Source organism: Oxyura jamaicensis, chromosome 3 (genome assembly GCF_011077185.1).
Source record: "Oxyura jamaicensis isolate SHBP4307 breed ruddy duck chromosome 3, BPBGC_Ojam_1.0, whole genome shotgun sequence".
Classification (NCBI taxonomy): Eukaryota; Metazoa; Chordata; class Aves; order Anseriformes; family Anatidae; genus Oxyura; species Oxyura jamaicensis.
Genome location: NC_048895.1, coordinates 63,777,097 through 63,793,930, shown reverse-complemented (window position 1 = coordinate 63,793,930; position 16,834 = coordinate 63,777,097). Strand labels below are relative to the sequence as shown.

Below are 16,834 nucleotides of genomic sequence, written 5' to 3'. Positions count from 1 at the left end.
CAAGCATTTCTGGATGTTTCAGTTAATTATTTTGTTTGGAAGATCAGTTTCTAGGTTGAAGATTGGTACCTACTTTTTAGTAAGTGATATATGTATTTTTACCACGACTGCTGTTCTCTTTTACCTATTGCACTTTTTGATTATCATCCCAAAAAACACCCTTTACCAATGTGTGTGGCTTCTTAGTGTAGTGGTCAAGCTGTGGAGATGGTTCTCTGCCAATTATTTTTTGCACAAGTTGTCTTCCTCCACCGGCTAACTGTGTTAGCGGGGAAAAATAACACAGTGAGATCCTCAAAGTATAATCACTTTTCTGTTTTGGAAAAAATGAAAATAGAGAATTAGCACACTACAACTGGCTGCTTATCCAGGGACTTCAAATAAAAGTGTTCCTTTGGAAACCTGACAGGCTGTCTTACAGTTAGGGACAGATGCCTGGTTTGAGGGAGTTAAGAGATGGGATGGAAAGCCAAAGGTCTGTAGTGAGCTGCTCCAGAGTGACTGAGAACACTTCTTCTGAGATGGTAAACTGTGTCCAAGAGCTCTTGAACACCCAAAGTTGTGCTCCCTCCTTCTCCTTGACGCTGTGCTGGGCCCAAAGCCTAGTGGAGAGAGGAAAAGAAGAGATTTGCCCATTCATATCTACTCCTACAGGGAGCATACTTGAAGAAGAAGGGAAATTGAGCCCCCTTGCTCACAGGAAGGGGGCTTTATGCCTTTGGTCAATGTGACCAGTGTGGCTTGAATTCTTCCCTCTCTGAACCAAGATAAACCCAGCCTCTAGTTTTATTTCCCAATCGTAGCTTCAAAACCAGTCTTCCTTCTACTTTGAGTTGTAAGTCCTCTAAGAGAAAGACAGTCTGTAGGGTAATTGTGGAGTTCAAGCAGTTTTCGACTTTTCCACAGATTGAACCAAACACAGAAGAAATCTTCCTTCATGTTCTGTCTTTTCTAGTTGGACTAAATGAAAGTGTATCTTCCCATTTAGATCCTCCTGTAGTAATAGGAGCATAGAAAGGGTCCTGGAAAACTTTACAATTTTTAATATTTTTTTTATCTTTTTTTTTTTTTTTTTTGTATATGCTTCTAGGCCCCCTTTCCCCCCCTTAATCTCTATATCTGGCATTAATGCTACATTGTGAAGAAGATCAAAGATACTAATGCAATGTCTGGACAGGGCCTTTGTTCTACTTACCATTTCATCCCTTTGAAGTTTTAATTGCAATTTAAATTTGTAAAGTTTTTTCTAATAGTAAATAAGGTAGAGTTGTGCATACCTTTCTTTGCTGTTAGCTGCAGTGTAATGACATGAGAAAAGAAGCTGAAATGTTGTTTTGTTTAGTCGAAGAGTTACACAATTAGATGTTTTCTTCCTTTGATATGAATACTAGATAACAAGGTAGGTATGCTACTTTTAGCAGGTCAGAAAACAAAAAATTAGAGCAGTAAAAGGACTTCAATACTTGACTGTTTTGTTAAAGGATCATGTTCTATTTATTTCCCTGAAATAAATGTTGGGGAATGTACACAAGCAAAGCAATTGTTGTTGTTACCTCTAACTTTGTTATCACTGTGGTTAATTCAGCAGGCACCACTGCCAATAATGTGTGGTTTATTTATTTATTTATTTATTCCCCGTGAAAGAGAATTGCTGGGCACCAGACACAGCGACTAAGATTGAATTCAGGAGAAACATGAATGGCTTGATCTTGGACAAGATAGAGGAGCAAGTTGAGGCTAGTAAGTGGTGCTGTGTGGACTCCCCCTACCTCTATTCTCATGTCCAACCTGTTAGTGGCCTACTGGAATGAGACTTCACGTTAGACGGATGCTCAGAGATCAGTTGTTCTGCTGGGAAAGGACACGAGAGATACAGGATGATATGGGTTCTAGTGATGGTTGGTAATCTGCTAGGCAAAGCTCCAAATTAATCCTGGGAAGCTTTCAAGACCTGTGCTATAAAGTGAAGTAGAAAGACATTCAGCCTTCCAATAACCTCTGCCATTCTACACAGGTGGAAATTTCATTCTCTGGTTCAAATCTGGATATTGGTATGATTTTGAAATAACAGCTGTGCATCTGAACAAATTTAATAACCTTAACAATCCTTTATTTATTTATTATTATTTTTTTTAAACCATGGCTAGAAATAAGGCATGGATTTGGTATTTCTTGGAAAAGTAGGGAAGGAGAGCTGGGAATGCAGCATGAATGCAATTCCTCCAAGAGGAATATATCCTAGTTGGGAAAAGGAAGAACATTGGGAATCTCAGACCAATCCAGACGAGTCTTTTATTTTTCTCTCCCTCTGATTCTGCTGTGAAATATCCCTCAAATTAGATTTTAATCTCAGCTACATTCAGCTCACTCCCCAAAGTGACCAATACTCCATGGCTTGTCACTATGAGCTGTGCATCCTTATGAGAGCATACTTGTGGGTGGGCTTTATGACACCCATAGTGCACATACTGCACTGGAGGGTGATAGGCTGCTTCTTGGAAAGCTGCCCTTGGAGGATGGCTCGGTCATCGTCAGACACTCAAAGTATTTCCCTCTGTGGAGGCTCTAGTTGGAAATGTGAGAGATGGCAGAATTTGTAGAGAGAAAGCAATAACTGGGAGAAATTTTCTGCTATCCTTTGCAGAGCAGCACAATGCAGAGATGCCTATAAACTCTGAGCAACTGGTGTATGCCCTGATCCAGGGCAGAGGCACTAGTTCAAGGCTCAAGAGCAGTATATTACGTTATCATAATGTGTGTGCCTGAGCTGATAAGCATCACTGACTACAAGAAAGCACATCTACTGATGTGCTGTAGCCTGAATTTAAGCTGGTTGATAGAGCCATATGTTGAGCTCCATTTCAAAAATAAACATGTCCTAATTGTAACAACTCTGCTTATTGTAGCTGTGTAGCTGATGGCATTGCTAACGCAGACCTTGACTTTCATTTAGCAGGATTAATCCATCAGCATAATGCATCATCATGGACTGGTCTGGGGAGTATCAGATGTCTTACGGTTGTAGAATTGCGTGAGTTTCAGGCCAGTGAAGTCAGTTTGTCCTGGTGTCAGCTGGGTTAGTTTTCTTCCTAGTAGCTGTATGGTGCTGTGTTTTGGAATTAGAAAGAGCACAGTGCTGATACACAGGGATGTTTCAGTCGCTGCAGAGCAGTGCTCGCACAGAGCCGAGGCCTTTCCTTCTCCTGGTTCTGTCCAGCCAGCGAGGAGGCTGGGGGTGCCCCAGGAGCTGGGAGGGGACACGGCCAGGAGAGCTGGCCTAGGCTGCCCAAAGGGGTGTCCCACACCAGGTAGTGTTGTGTGGAACAGTAAAACTGGGGGGTTGGCTGGGGTGGGGGCAGGGGGCTGCTTGTGGTCTGGCTGGGCATTGGTCTGTGGGTAGTGAGCAACTGCACTGTGCATCACTTGCCTTGTATATTATTTATTATTGTTATTATTATTTTCATTTTTTTTTTTTGTCCTATTAAACAGTCTTTATCTCAACCCACAAGCTTTTCCTTTTTTTTTCCTGATTCTCTCCACCATCCCACTGGGTGAGGGGGAGTGAGTGAATGGCTGCGTGGTGCTTAGCTGCCTGCCAGCTTAAACCACAACACAGTTAACTTTAACAATCAGACTAGGAATCCTAGTAGAGTAGGGTTATTTTAGTGTGTCTGCTTTTGTGAGCATGCAGTTAAAACAGCTTTAGTTTCCTGCATATAAAACCAGTTGGCAAGTTGTTAATAATGACTCTGACTAGGCATTTATTTGTCACTTCATATGGAAAACTGTTAGCTGTTGGGAAATTTTGTGACTTTGAAATTTTATGCTTTCTATATTTTGTCAGATAGGTTCCTCACTGGAAGTTAATAAGTAATAAGTATTTGTCTAATTCTGTAAATTAGGAGAATTAACTTTATAGCTTCCCCATACTTTCAGTGGGTTGTTGTGAAAACACAGCCTTGAAATGTTACCTAACTGGATTTGTGACCTCCCAACAAGTGGTCTTTTTGTCTTCGTCTTGCACAACCGAAATCAAAGCAAGCCATTCAGGGCCTGGGATTCACTGCAAGGGAATGAGACTTGACAGGGTCTCCAGAGGCTTGAGAGCAGACATGGGCAGTTTAATAGAAAATAGCCTGCCTGTACATTGCACAAACTGTTCATTATGGTCATATAAAATAGCCATGCATTAACTGATATTTTAATAAGCAGCTAGTGATCATTTGAATAGCATTATTTAAGGTAATCTAAAGTTAAAGGAAAAGATGGGTTTTACGTAGGGGTCAGCAAATGCACATCTAAGTGCACAGTGAAGACAGCATATTTCAGTGCTACTGCCTTCTGGCAGGAAAGATTTGCCTTGGATATCCGATCAATGACTGCAGATATGTCAATATAGTATATACCTATGTAGATGTTGTTTATATTTAATTCCAGGTGAACTAGAAACCAATTAAATTCTTTCTACTGCCAAAGAAAAAAACATGAAACAACCAAGAAAAGCTATGTGTTGTATACTTGTTTGCAGCAACTCTCTATAAAGTGTATGTCTCTACATGCATAGAGGTGAATGTCTGCATTAATACATTAATATTTTTTTTTATTTTTTTTATTTTTTTTTCTTGGGCGAAGTACATAATTGCTGGAATTGAATGTACACGGTGAACTATAAAAATGCAATGTTATCCTAAAATTCTAGCTTTAGGTGACTAAATGTAGCACTTTATGTTGTAGACAAATACTAGGCTCTAAATATTTATCTGAATCAACTCATCCTTGTGTGTGTTTTCATGAGTTGCTAGACTAAGTGTGTTTAACAAGATGTATAGCTAGTTAACTAACACACTAAATGGGGTCCTATCTCGTTCCTTGATTCTTAATTACTCACGCAGTTAATTGGAAAATACAGGAGCTCACTGAGAATCCTAATTCTATTATACTTCTGTATCTGGTACATCTGTAACCGATGTCTAAAAGGTGTATTGCTGCCTAGCTGAAAGGACCCTAGAGGCAAGGTGGAGTGACTGGAGGCTGCCCTTCCTGCGCAGAGCAGAAGGTGGAAGAATACTTTGGGCTAGTATGAATGCCTTGTGCTCAGCAATACTCAGAGAGTAGGTGGCTAGTAGGCTCCTTGTGCTCGTGTGAGGAAGTTTAAGAATTGAGACTGGTTGAAAGAAGACCAAGACGCACAGTATGGTGGAGAGGTGTTCAGAGTGGAAGTCTGAGGTGACTGAAGTAAAGCCAATGCAGAAGGACAGTGACCATTAGGGAGGACTGTGGTGGAGGCTTTAGAAAGAAGGTGGAGGCTGAGAAATCAGACTTGATTTTAAGGGACTTGAGGCTTGTATGAGAAACAGGGTAAGAATTGTGTCAGACCCTGGCTAAGGTTGCAGAGGATCTTGCATAAGATTGACGTGTATGGTTTTTTTTTTGTTGTTGTTTGTTTTGTTTTTGGAATGGATCTTTATTTCAGTCGTATTCTGAAGATCAAAATTGACCATTTGGTCTAATTAAATCTTACTCAGTCTTTGGTGATTTTGGTCTGTGCTGGCTTCCACATATCTGTCTATCCATTGTGTAACAGTTCTGGCCTCTTTACCTAGGCAATCCCAAACTAGTACTATCCCTTAAGTACAGGTCTGTCTCCTTTTTAGCTTAAGTATCAGCTGGTCCTGGATCTCCTCATCTCATGTCTTTTACTAATTCAGCCCCAAGACTTAAGGGTTTTCAACCTTAACCCTGTTGGCTCTAAGATTCACCCCAGTATTTCCAAGAGCTGTATCTGTACTGCTGCTCCCCCATCTGTGAAGAAAAGGAGACTGCTGCCAAGACCACAGGGGATTAAGTTTAGCCTGATTCCCATAGCAACTCTGTTAATCCTAAAAAAAAAAAAAATAATAAAACAATTGTGTTTAGGATGGAGTGGGGCTAATAAAGGTAATTTGGGAGCATTCCTACTGAATAAATGTGCTTTTCTTTTGTTGTGGCTTTGGCAATCTAGGATATCCTGGCAAGTTGATTTTTGGGTAATAGCAAAGGTAGGAACTTCTTTTAAATGCTTTCTTCTTTTTAAAACATTTTGTGCCTATGGGTGGTGCTCAACTTTTGCATATGGTGCCAGACAGGGGTTCAGCACCTGTGTTACTTCTCTTTATCTTCCCACTCATAGGAGGTTGTAATTAGTAAGACTGAGTTTGCCACATTGTGCTCTGTGGTGAAGCTGCTGCTAAGAATCAAATCTGTTCTATTCTGTTAAATAGGAGGAAATCCAGGTACGCTGTGGGGGTCTATATGGAAGCAACGATGAAAGGCCAGAGGGAGTTTTGCTTTCTTCTTTTTCTTTCTGCATACTGCATGAAGTACTCAGTTTCACGTCGTTGAATACTCTTGGCTTGCTGCTTGTAACCTCTACTCCCTAATGTCAAAACTTAGTTAAATTCTGATCTCTGTGAAAAGAGAATACAGATGTCTGTGGAGGCCTGAAATGAGTTGGTCTCTCCTGTGTTAAAGAGCACACAGATGTCAGGAGTCAGCTGAGAGGGCTGGTTAGCCAGCTGAAGAACTGAAAGACGGGGAAAAGTGCAGTTTGATATGTAGCCTGGAGGAAAACTTTCTTCTACAACAGAAATAGATTAAGAACTTCAAAACAAGTTCTAAAGGAGTAAGAATGTTTTCTGTTATGTTTTGCATTGTTCTGTTTGCAGACAATGAAGAATGAGAGGCTGCTATTGAGTGAGATCCCAGCTGTCACTCTTCTCTTCACTGAGTGTTTGGGAGATAGCTTACATTGGGGTTCTTCTGAATGTAATATACCAGTTCCAGGTCTCACAGGCATTTTATGTGAATAGTTTGGTTATCGCACATACTGATGCTGATCTTGGATACACAGAAGAAGGTGGTGACTGGAGATACAATATAATTATTCTCCCTTTACAGGTTTAGATGAGGAATCAAGGTATGTTTCTCTCTAACATTTAGAAATTTGCAAGCTGGAGGCATGGCATTTCCTTCTGCAAACTGTGCAAGGTTATCAAATTGTTGCAGAGGTGTTCTTAAAGCAAATCCTGCTTGGTAATATACTTCCTATATTGCTCAATGTGCTATTGCCACTATTCACATCAATGATCCACGTTAATCAACTTTCTTTTTTTTGAAGAAAACCAGGGCTTTTTAGTTATGTTTTTGTTTGGATTTGGTTGGTTGGTTGGTTTGGTTTTTGCTTTGAGTTTTTTTGATTGTTTGTTTTGCTGTATTGGAAAAAAAAAAAGTCTTGCTATGGACTAGTGGGATCCAAGGTGATTGCCTTCTTGGAATGAGTGGTGCTTTAATGTATTAAATTGCTTTTATACAGCAGTTACCATCTAATATTTCCAATTTGTTTTTCAAAAGTAAGGAGAAACAGAATCCGCATGACCTTTAGCAGGAAAGTATTGTTTTGTTGTTCACTTCTTTTTTTCCCAGTGGGTGAATATTACATCATTCTTTGATTTTAGAGGATGACAATATTACAGCTGAAATAACTGATAGCAGCTATCTTAACGTTTTAACTCTTTATTTAAGGTCTGTTGGAAACCCAGGCTTTGAATGAGGCAGATGAAGATATGGTCACTGATGTTGATTTCACCAATATGATCTCTGAAGAAGAAAAAGAAGAGTTAAAAATTGAGCTGGCCAAGGTAATGAATTTGAATTTCTGTGAGTATTAATATTTCTACTTCCTTTAACTGAAATAGATTCATTGTAGGGTGAAGTACACATAATAAAAATTGCTCTTCCTTTAAGTAAAACTATTCTAGGCTACAATGATGTGAAACAATTCTTTTCCTTAGATGTTTTTGGAATGTTAGCTATCTTTGATCTGATGATTATGAAGTTAAATGTGCCATTTTAGTCAACAAAAGCCTTTGTCTTTATTTATGAATCTTCTTCTACAAAGACTGAAAGGTGTTCTAATCATATCTATGAAATTCTTATGGTGGTGTGGCACCTGATAGAAAAGATTATTTGTATGGTGCTCAAAGGAAAAGCTGATGATGATGGTTACAGACAAGACCGATGATGATTGGCACAGTAATTTCACTATGGTTCTGTTTTCATCACCAAAGCGTCTGGAGACACTTGCAATTTTGATTTGCCTTTATTGTTTGCCTAATTAAAGAACTGCAGGACACCAAGAAAACGTTTAGAAGTAGTACTTAATTAAAAAAATATATATATCAGGAGAAAAAAGGATGTGAACTATGTGGTCTTTGGATTACAAAGGTTAAGGAGATTGTCTAGATTCAGTTTGTGATGAGAGAGTGCTCTGTGAAGTGTTTGCTGCTAGTGCACATGGAATGGGCTCATCCAGAAGACAGCTCTTTTGCTGAGAATAGTTCCTGTATTTTGTACGACATAAATATTTAAATTACTATTAAGTCACAATATTAAATACTCTAAGAAGTCATATTCCTAATGACTCTCAGGTTATTTACCTTCAGTGCTGATTTAGGATTTTCTAGTGAAACAAAAGACACAAGATTTTTTTTCACTTTAATGTTACACTGAGCCTTGCTTCTGAGTTGCTAGTTACTTTTTACTTCTTTGCTGATCCTGTTACTTCAGTAAATTACAAGAGGAAGCTGAAATTTTATGTACTCAGTTCATCACATAGCAATGAGGTAGGAATTGGCACGTTCATTATTGCCTTTTGTCGTGATGAGAGGCACTGGGCACAAACTGGAACACAGGAGGTCCTGTCTGAACATCAGGAAGCATTTATTTAACTGGTGGGTGACTGAACACTGGGACAGGTTGCCTATAGAGGCTGTGGAGCTTCACTCCTTGGAGATCTTCAAAAGCCACCAGGGCATGGTCCTGGGCAACCTGCTCTGGGTGGCCCTGCTTGAGCTGAGGGGGCAAGGGAGGTTGGACCAGTTGACCTCCAGAGGTCTCTTGCAGCCTTAACCCTTCTTTTAGTCTCTTCCCTTTTCTGAAATGGACAGAAGAGATATGTTAGAGAAGCAAGGAAGAAAAAATGCTTCCTGCAGACATCTGAGAAAGATATGCTTCTCTCAAGGGAACTTGTCTGTAGCTTTTCTAGTTATATCTTGGGCATGCAGATTCCTGTGGGAGCTGAGAGTTCTCAATGGCTCATGATAGAAATGCTTTAATTCCTGTATCAACACGCAAGTGAGAGATTGCCTTTCAAATATTGTGATGTTGGCTGACCTAGAAATTTCTTTTTTTTAATTTGCTCGCAGCAGTTTACAGGCATAAAACTTATGTTTAAAAACAAAATAAAACTGATAATTATGCTAAGAAAGGTTTGGAAAACTTAAACTCAGTGAACAAAGTCAATATTTAAGTGAGTCTTATGATTCTTAAAAAAAACTTATAAAAACTGGTAAGACTCTCAGAAATAAACCTCTGTGGCAATTGGGTAATGTTTCCTTTTGAAAAGCTGCTTCTCTTTACTTTCAAGCCCTGCGCTGCTCTACCAGTGGTAGTTTTGTTTTCTTCCATGTCCATGTATGTTGGATAAGACTGTCTTTTTGAGCCTGTGGCATCGCCCTTTCCTCTTACTGCTCTGAAAGGTCCAAATCTTCCTTAATGCTGCAATCACTTAATATTTGATACAGTGGGGAGCTGTTGCGAGGACTTGTTGTGCTTGTATTTAAACAGCAAAACAAGCATCCGTGTTGTGTATCTGCTGTATATTTTCATATGTTTTCTCTGTGTTTTATCCCTCATTCCCTTTCCTCCCTGGAATTAGGAGGGGAGCTAAAACTACTGTTTTTCTGACGGGTTTCTTGTGTCCTCTTTTCTTCTGCTAGTAGTCTTTTTGTACTGGAAGCTTTTCAGAGCATGGACTAACTCTGTTCTTGTATTTGTTTTGTAGTCTGTCTAATACAGCAGGGTTCTGACTCTAATCGGGCTTTGGCATTTCTACAATGCAAGTAAAATGAATACCTGTTGTAGGAACTTACAACAAGCATGTGAGTTAACGGAGGTCAGTCTGGCACTTCAGAATAATAGCAGAAAATGGTAGCCCAAAAAATTTATGTAAGGACAGAAGCTTGTTTGCAGAACAGATTTTTCTTTTCCTCCCTTGGTGTGAGGAGTGTGGTACAATGGCTCCTGACTCATGACAAGGGCTGAGGTTTTGAGCTATTCCACTCACTGCTCTCTGTTGTCTTTCTCTTAAATTTATCATTCATCCCCAGCTACTTGTTTCTGCCTCTCGTGCTGCACAGGCACAGGTATTTGTGCACCTCTTGTCAATGGATATAGGAACTGATGTTACTGAAAACAGCAGATCTTATTTTTAGTCTGGTGGCCTTTACGTAGTTCAGTTTCCTCTGATGAGGAGGGCTGTGCAAATGCCCAGAACAGGATACTACGCTTTGGGTGGTGGTGTGGTAGGAAAAAAGGATGCTTAGTCTAACTTTGAAATGATTAATTATGCTGTCTTGTGTTTTCTGCTGGGGCCCCTTAATATTTAATCACTTACTGCCTTGATTGTTAAAGCTAACATAATAAATATTCAGCTTACTATTCAACTTACCATTCAAGCCTTTCATCCATATTCTTACAAACAATAGCTGAATCTTTCCACCTCCACATTTTACGTAGTACTATGTATGTTTCAGAATACAGATAATTCTGATTTACATAATTCTTTATTAATAGCACGTTATCCAGAATGTTCCATATTTCTGCCTAAGTACTTTTTTGAGCTGTTTTGTGAATGTCTACTTAAAAAAATGGGAATGGATATATGTTGGAAAATTAGTTTGCTGTTTTTTCAGTCATTCCACCATCTTAAAAGGATGTTGAACCCCTTAAAATGTACAAAATTATAGAATCATTTAGGTTGGAAAAGACCTTCAAGATCATCAAGTTCAACCATCAACCTGACCTACTAAATCCTATCAGCAAATAATTTGCCCTAAAATAATCAAGAAAGGCAAAACAAGGGAAAATGCTTTCTTGTGTTTCTGTGCTGGAATTCACTGTCTTTCTTCCATATTACTAGTCAGTCCCAGATTTCAGAGAGATGTCCGTTTTTGTGGATCTGTTCCTGAGATTGCATCTTTGTGTGATTTACATGTTACTCAAGTCAGCTACTCATGGGAACTGTAATTTCTTAGGTGGTCAACTCTTCTTCTTGGTTTTATCCATGATCAATACAATAACAAAGGAAAGAAAAAACAGCTATTACCTGTTTGTTAAGCCCACAAAAAGAGAGAAGGGAACATTGTCCCCTAGGATGCATTTATATCCTTCTGAATTTTGCTCTTAGAAGGGAAATGTAAGGACTAGAAGCTTGTGTTTCTGTTGACTTTAGCCCTGTTTTCATAATACAACCTGCATGTGTAGTAATTGACTTTTCAAAAAAAAGGTGATTCCTGGCTCCCATGGGAGTTAGGTATGTAGGGAATGGGCTAAAATTGTGCCAGGGGGGGTTTAGGTTGGATATTAGGAAAATCTTCTTTACTGAAAGGGTTGTTAATCACTGGAATAGGCTGCCCAGGGAAGTGGTTGAGTCAGCATCCCTGGAGGTCTTTAAAAGACGTTTAGATGTAGAGCTTAGGGATATGGTTTAGTGGAAGATTTGTTAGTGTTAGGTCAGAGGTTGGACTCAGTGATCTTGGAGGTCTCTTCCAACCTAGACTATTCTGTGATTCTATAACCTGCCTAAATGCTTTCAAGTTCCCACTAAAACTCCCCAGTCCTTTCTACCTACTTCTGTTTTCAATTGCTAGTATCTGAGCACTTCATGGAGGTCTTGTGTCCGCCATTAGTTTAAAATGATGGAACTTGAGGAGGGTATTGTCGGTTTTAAACCAGTCTCTAATCTCTACAGGGAAATAATTTGTTATTTTTAATACAGTCAAAAATGCTCATGCTTGCTCCATTGAGCAAAGCGTTAATGCTTGTTTAGGGCTTTACAGCTTTTTTTGTGTGCCTATTCAAGTGAACAGATTGAAGGATATTTTAATAGAAACCTTTGAATGTTTATATATCCAGGTACCTAATGATCAGCCTAGTTCTACCCCAAATGGAAAGCATTGATGTTAAATTCTTTAACAGTGTTACTCAGGCAAACTTGTGAGAAACAAATAAAGGGAGTTGCCAAGTGCCATCTTAGGTGTGCTGAAATTTGTGAGTTCTCCTTCCTGTAAGAATTTTAACTGGTTATCCTCTCAGCATAGAAACTCATGCTGCCTTCTTGACAGCATTTCATTTGCAGGTTAGGGGTATAATGGAGCATAAAAGATATGGGAAAAGAATAAAGCAATTTTTGGTTGTTTAGTATTCTATCAGTGAAGTGTTGGCCTTACAAGACTTGGTATATGCTGCTATCCACTTTGGTGAGGTCATGATTTTGCTTTGTGTTCATAGTCTTGCTGCTTAATTTTCCTGAGCTCCTTGAATAATTTAGATAGCAGGTAGTGACAAAGGAGAAACTGATAGCTGGTGGACTAAAGGGTGAGATTTTTCAAAGAACAATGAGCTTGCAGACAGTTTTACAGGGAAGCAGAATGCATGAGTGTGTAAGGTAAAAATAATGCTGGTATTGACATCCTAAATATAGCCCTGGAGGTCACAACTGATTCTACTGCTGCTTGCCTCATTCATTCCCTGCAGCCTATGGAGTTAAATCACAGGAAAACTGTCATTCCAGGGAACCTAACATAAGGTAATCAGACACGTTACCATATGTTATCCTGTTACCACATGGAGGAAGGAGCACAGTTGGTAAGGGAACTTACAAACCTGAAGTGAAAGGCAGCTGCTCTTGTGTCACTTACCCTTGTTAACTTCAGTACCTCTGAGTGCTGCTTGTACAATTGGCTCAGGAGGCTTCCTAACGAAGAATTAAAACGTGTGCTCACAGGAGTGCTGTCCGAGGGATAAGCATCCTGAGTCAATGTCAGACTGTTTCAGTGGTCCCTCTTCTTAGTCAAGTGTTCTGGCCATTGCCATGCTAAAGCTCAGTTTTGGTTTAAATATGAGGGAAATAACATCCACTGCAGGGAGAATTGTTTGGGTCGAATGTCATCTTTACAACTTGAATTTATGTGTTTTGCTTAATGACCAGGAGCTCTGAAAATATTAATTTGCTGTATTTTTTGAATGATTCTATACTTCAGGTAGTTCCCATTTCTTCATCTTAACAATCTGCCTGCTGTATATTTTCAATTTAATTTTCAAGCATGTAAGGCCTAAGCTATAGGGATAAAACACATGATGCCCATGATATTCTTAACTCATATGGTATGATTTTTTTAACCTGCTCCTAAGAATTTGTATCAATTTTTACATAAGTGCAAGACTAAAAAAATGCACATTTGAAGTTAAAAGCCCGTGCATTCAAAGAGACATGGTTATGTGAATTATCTAGTCTTCTTTTGTCTTGCCAATTCCCATTCTGTTTGTGAATGAAAGGCTGATGTTGGAGACTCCTGATGCTCCTAAGGCAGATCTTGGTCAAGTCGCTGAATAGTGAATACCTGACTGGAGAATTCTCCCTCTGTCTTAACAGGTGTATGTGTACAGTAGTGCACATGGGTGGCACAGTTAGAGTAAGTTACTTAGAGCAGTAGTGTCAAACATGTTGTGGACATTTTTGCTCTACACAAGCGCTTAAATCTTTGCCTCTCTAGTCATCTACAAAAAAAAAAAAAAAAAAAAAAAAAAAAAGTTTGTGTGAGACTCATTTAATCTCCTGGCATAGTCTGTGTTTATCTTGTGAGAACAGGCTAACATGTCTCTCCTTTCTCCTCCCTCTTTGTTTCTCTCAGCTAGAGGATGAAATTTCAACTTTGCGGCAAGTATTAGCAGCCAAAGAAAAGCACCTGGTTGAAATTAAACAAAAGCTTGGCATAAGCCTGATGAATGAACTGAAGCAGAACTTTAGCAAAAGCTGGCATGACATGCAGACAACTTCTGCGTGAGTACAGACTGCACAAATTCATTGTGATGTGTTGTGTAGCATGTTGGGGGTATTGCCTTGATGAGCCCTGGTATGAAATGTGTCAGTAGAAATACCTGCCAGAAGGAGTAGATGACAGGGACAAATATGTCAGGCTTCTCAGACCAAGGAGACCTGAAAAAAAAAAAAAAAAAACCTTTCACAGCAGCAGCATGCTTTGCTACCATTGTGAAATCACAGCAACTGAAACTGACATGGAACTGGGAAGGTCATCTTCATGTCCCATTATATGTTCCTACAGAGTCCTTACTAAGGAGAGAAAGAATCCTTCTTTATCTCAATGTGTTATATTTTTTGAACTTCCAAGACAGACAACATAAAAGGAATACTACTAAAATATTAGCAACTATTAAAAAAAATAGTACCATCATCTGAATTCTGAAGAATAGCTGACAGAATCAGTTGATGTATGACCGTTGAGTTCCTGGTTTTGGCTGTCCAAAAGAAACAACAAAAAAGGTTTGGGGGTAACTGTGCTATCTTTGAGGTTTTCTTAAGTCATATGTATATCAAGTTTCTTGTTATTTGCCAGCATTTTGTTCTTTGGCAAGTTGCGTATACCAGCCTCGTTTTACCACTGTGCAGAGTGGGTAACTAGTCCACAAGAGTTCAGTGAAACTCATCTTGTGTAAGCAGCTTTAGGTCCCCAGGGTGAAAGGTAATGTAGAAATGTGAATTGTTACTCCACTGCTGATGTTGAAATGCTTTTAACTTGATTTTTTTTCTTCTAGAACAAGACCAATTATACAGTGGCAGTCTGTAGTCTAACCCAGTTACTGCCTTCCAGGAAGGTGCATTTGAAAAAAGTCTGAAATCTTGGGTGAGGAAGCTGGGGAGGGATTTTATTTGAGTTGCATCTTGCTGCCAAGAACTCTTGGCACAAACCTTTTGTCTAGGTTAAAGAAGTTAAAAATACTCATGTGGAAATAGTGATAAGACCTGTCCTTAGTCTGCCACAAAAATGTTTGAGCCTGGAATAGGTAGTGTTTTTTCAAAGTTTCAAATATGTTCTGTTCCATGTCAATTGTGTAAAAGCTGATTGAGAAACAGAGCATCACTGAGAGAGATGGCAAACAAAATGGTGAATTCCAAAGCTACAAGAAGGCCGAGATTATTACTGAGGGGTTGATCTCGGCTAGTACTGATCTTTATACTTAGAATATGGTGTTTTCATATTTATATATTCCTCTAAAACTTTTTGATCCAAATTAATTACAACATTGGTAGAAAGAAGAACTTAATTTTCATGAAGTGCTGTCTGAAAAGTTACTTATTTATTTTTATTTTTATTTTTCAATTGACAAGTGGTTTTGAGCCTCCTAGGGAGAAGCAAGAGTGAGTTGCTCCACACCGGAGGTGAGCTGGGAGTCAACAGCAAAGCAGGTAGGGCAGTGGCATCACCCATGATGGAGCAGTCCCACAGGACCCAAAGAAAGAAAGCAAAGCAGGTCTAGTAACATTAAACACGATTTAGCAGATAGCAGAATTTCAAAATTAAAAACTTTAAATTTGGAATTTGTACCAAATTCCAAGACAACTTTTAAATTTCCCTTCACAGTGTTGACATTTTCCAGAAGGATAAAGAGACTTTAACAGACTTTATTAGTATGGTATCTGCTACTCTTTAAAACGAGCTTCAGAAACAATGAGCCATTAGGTGCTCAGTGTCCACCTCAAGGCCACCAGTATTTAGAATAGAGCAGCAGGAGTTCATTTGTGCCCTTGAAAATCCTGCTGTCCATAGTCCAACTGCTATATAATTCTGGCTGACACTACCTGCACAAATCATGGTAGTTGAGCATTCTTAAGAATGGATGTGTTAAGTAATAGAGGTGATTCATCGCTGTTAAACCAAAATAGCAATGGGGTAGCGTTACTCACCAATATTCTCTGATTTAGTAAGGTTGAAAAGCTTGCTTTAAAAAATAAGAGTTCAAAATATTTACATTCCTTTATTTTAGGCTTCTAAATCCACAATTAGTCATTTTAAATTCTAAAGACAGGTGTTTTTAAGGAGGCTAGTTTTGCTTTCACTGAATCTTACTGGGTTTTGTAGTTGCTATGCTTTTCTAGAAATTAAAACCACTTTAATGGAGAGCTTTTCAAACCCACAAAGAACAATTAGGTACACTTTTTTTTTTTTTTTTTCCTTAGTATTAATACTCTTTTAAAGCCCTCTATTTAGGGATGCATTCTTAGGGCAAAAGTGGATTTAGAAACTCACTACCTAACTTAAAGGTTGGATGCCACCTGGAATGACTGAATGTAAACTTGAGATCCAGACTATTTTTAAGCTTTTACAATTTAAAAGGTTGGCCAGGTAGTTTAAAAGTTAGCCTAAGTATGGTTGGTATGTACATGTCAGAAATTATCATTAAGGAATTCTGTTATGATTAAAAACGAAAAAAATGTTTTCATGCAAAGGAAAGACAGAGGTTGAGGTCAAGTAGGCTAATGTCCTTCATTCAAGATAATGGCAGGCTTAACATAGAGTTCCGTACAAAGTCTGTTTCCTTGTCATTAATGCATGCTTTGGTGCATGCAAAAGCAATTCTAACCACCTTTAGTAAGACATTGTATTTGCAAAAGTAATGTGCAGCTTCTCCTGTATCAAACCATTTTTTCTAATCAGCTTTGTTTTTCTCTAAAGAAAATCTGTAGTGTTGTTTGCATTTTTCAGTCTTCTATGAAATACACATGGAAGTCATTCACTTATGATGTTGACCAGTATCATAATACTTTTTTTTTATGCTCTTTGTTCCTCTGCTATTCTTCAATGTGCTGATATTTAGTATAAGGCATGTTAGGGAAGGTAGCGGGCTCAGCTGGTACGATTTCCCACACACACCTTTT

General features: G+C 38.8%; 1 protein-coding gene across 3 annotated transcripts in view; it reads left to right on the top strand.

The window, feature by feature from the left end:
- Positions 1-16,834, top strand: part of TPD52L1 (TPD52 like 1) — a 52,947-nt gene that overhangs the window by 12,229 nt on the left and 23,884 nt on the right. For 2 of the 3 annotated variants that reach the window (XM_035321777.1, XM_035321780.1), the window contains 2 exons: positions 7,561-7,676; positions 13,791-13,939. In XM_035321777.1, coding sequence (XP_035177668.1) covers positions 7,561-7,676; positions 13,791-13,939 — 265 coding nt within the window. Of the gene's footprint in view, positions 1-6,775; positions 6,956-7,560; positions 7,677-13,790; positions 13,940-16,834 lie in introns of those variants that run through there. The other variant, XM_035321778.1, reaches the window with a different exon arrangement.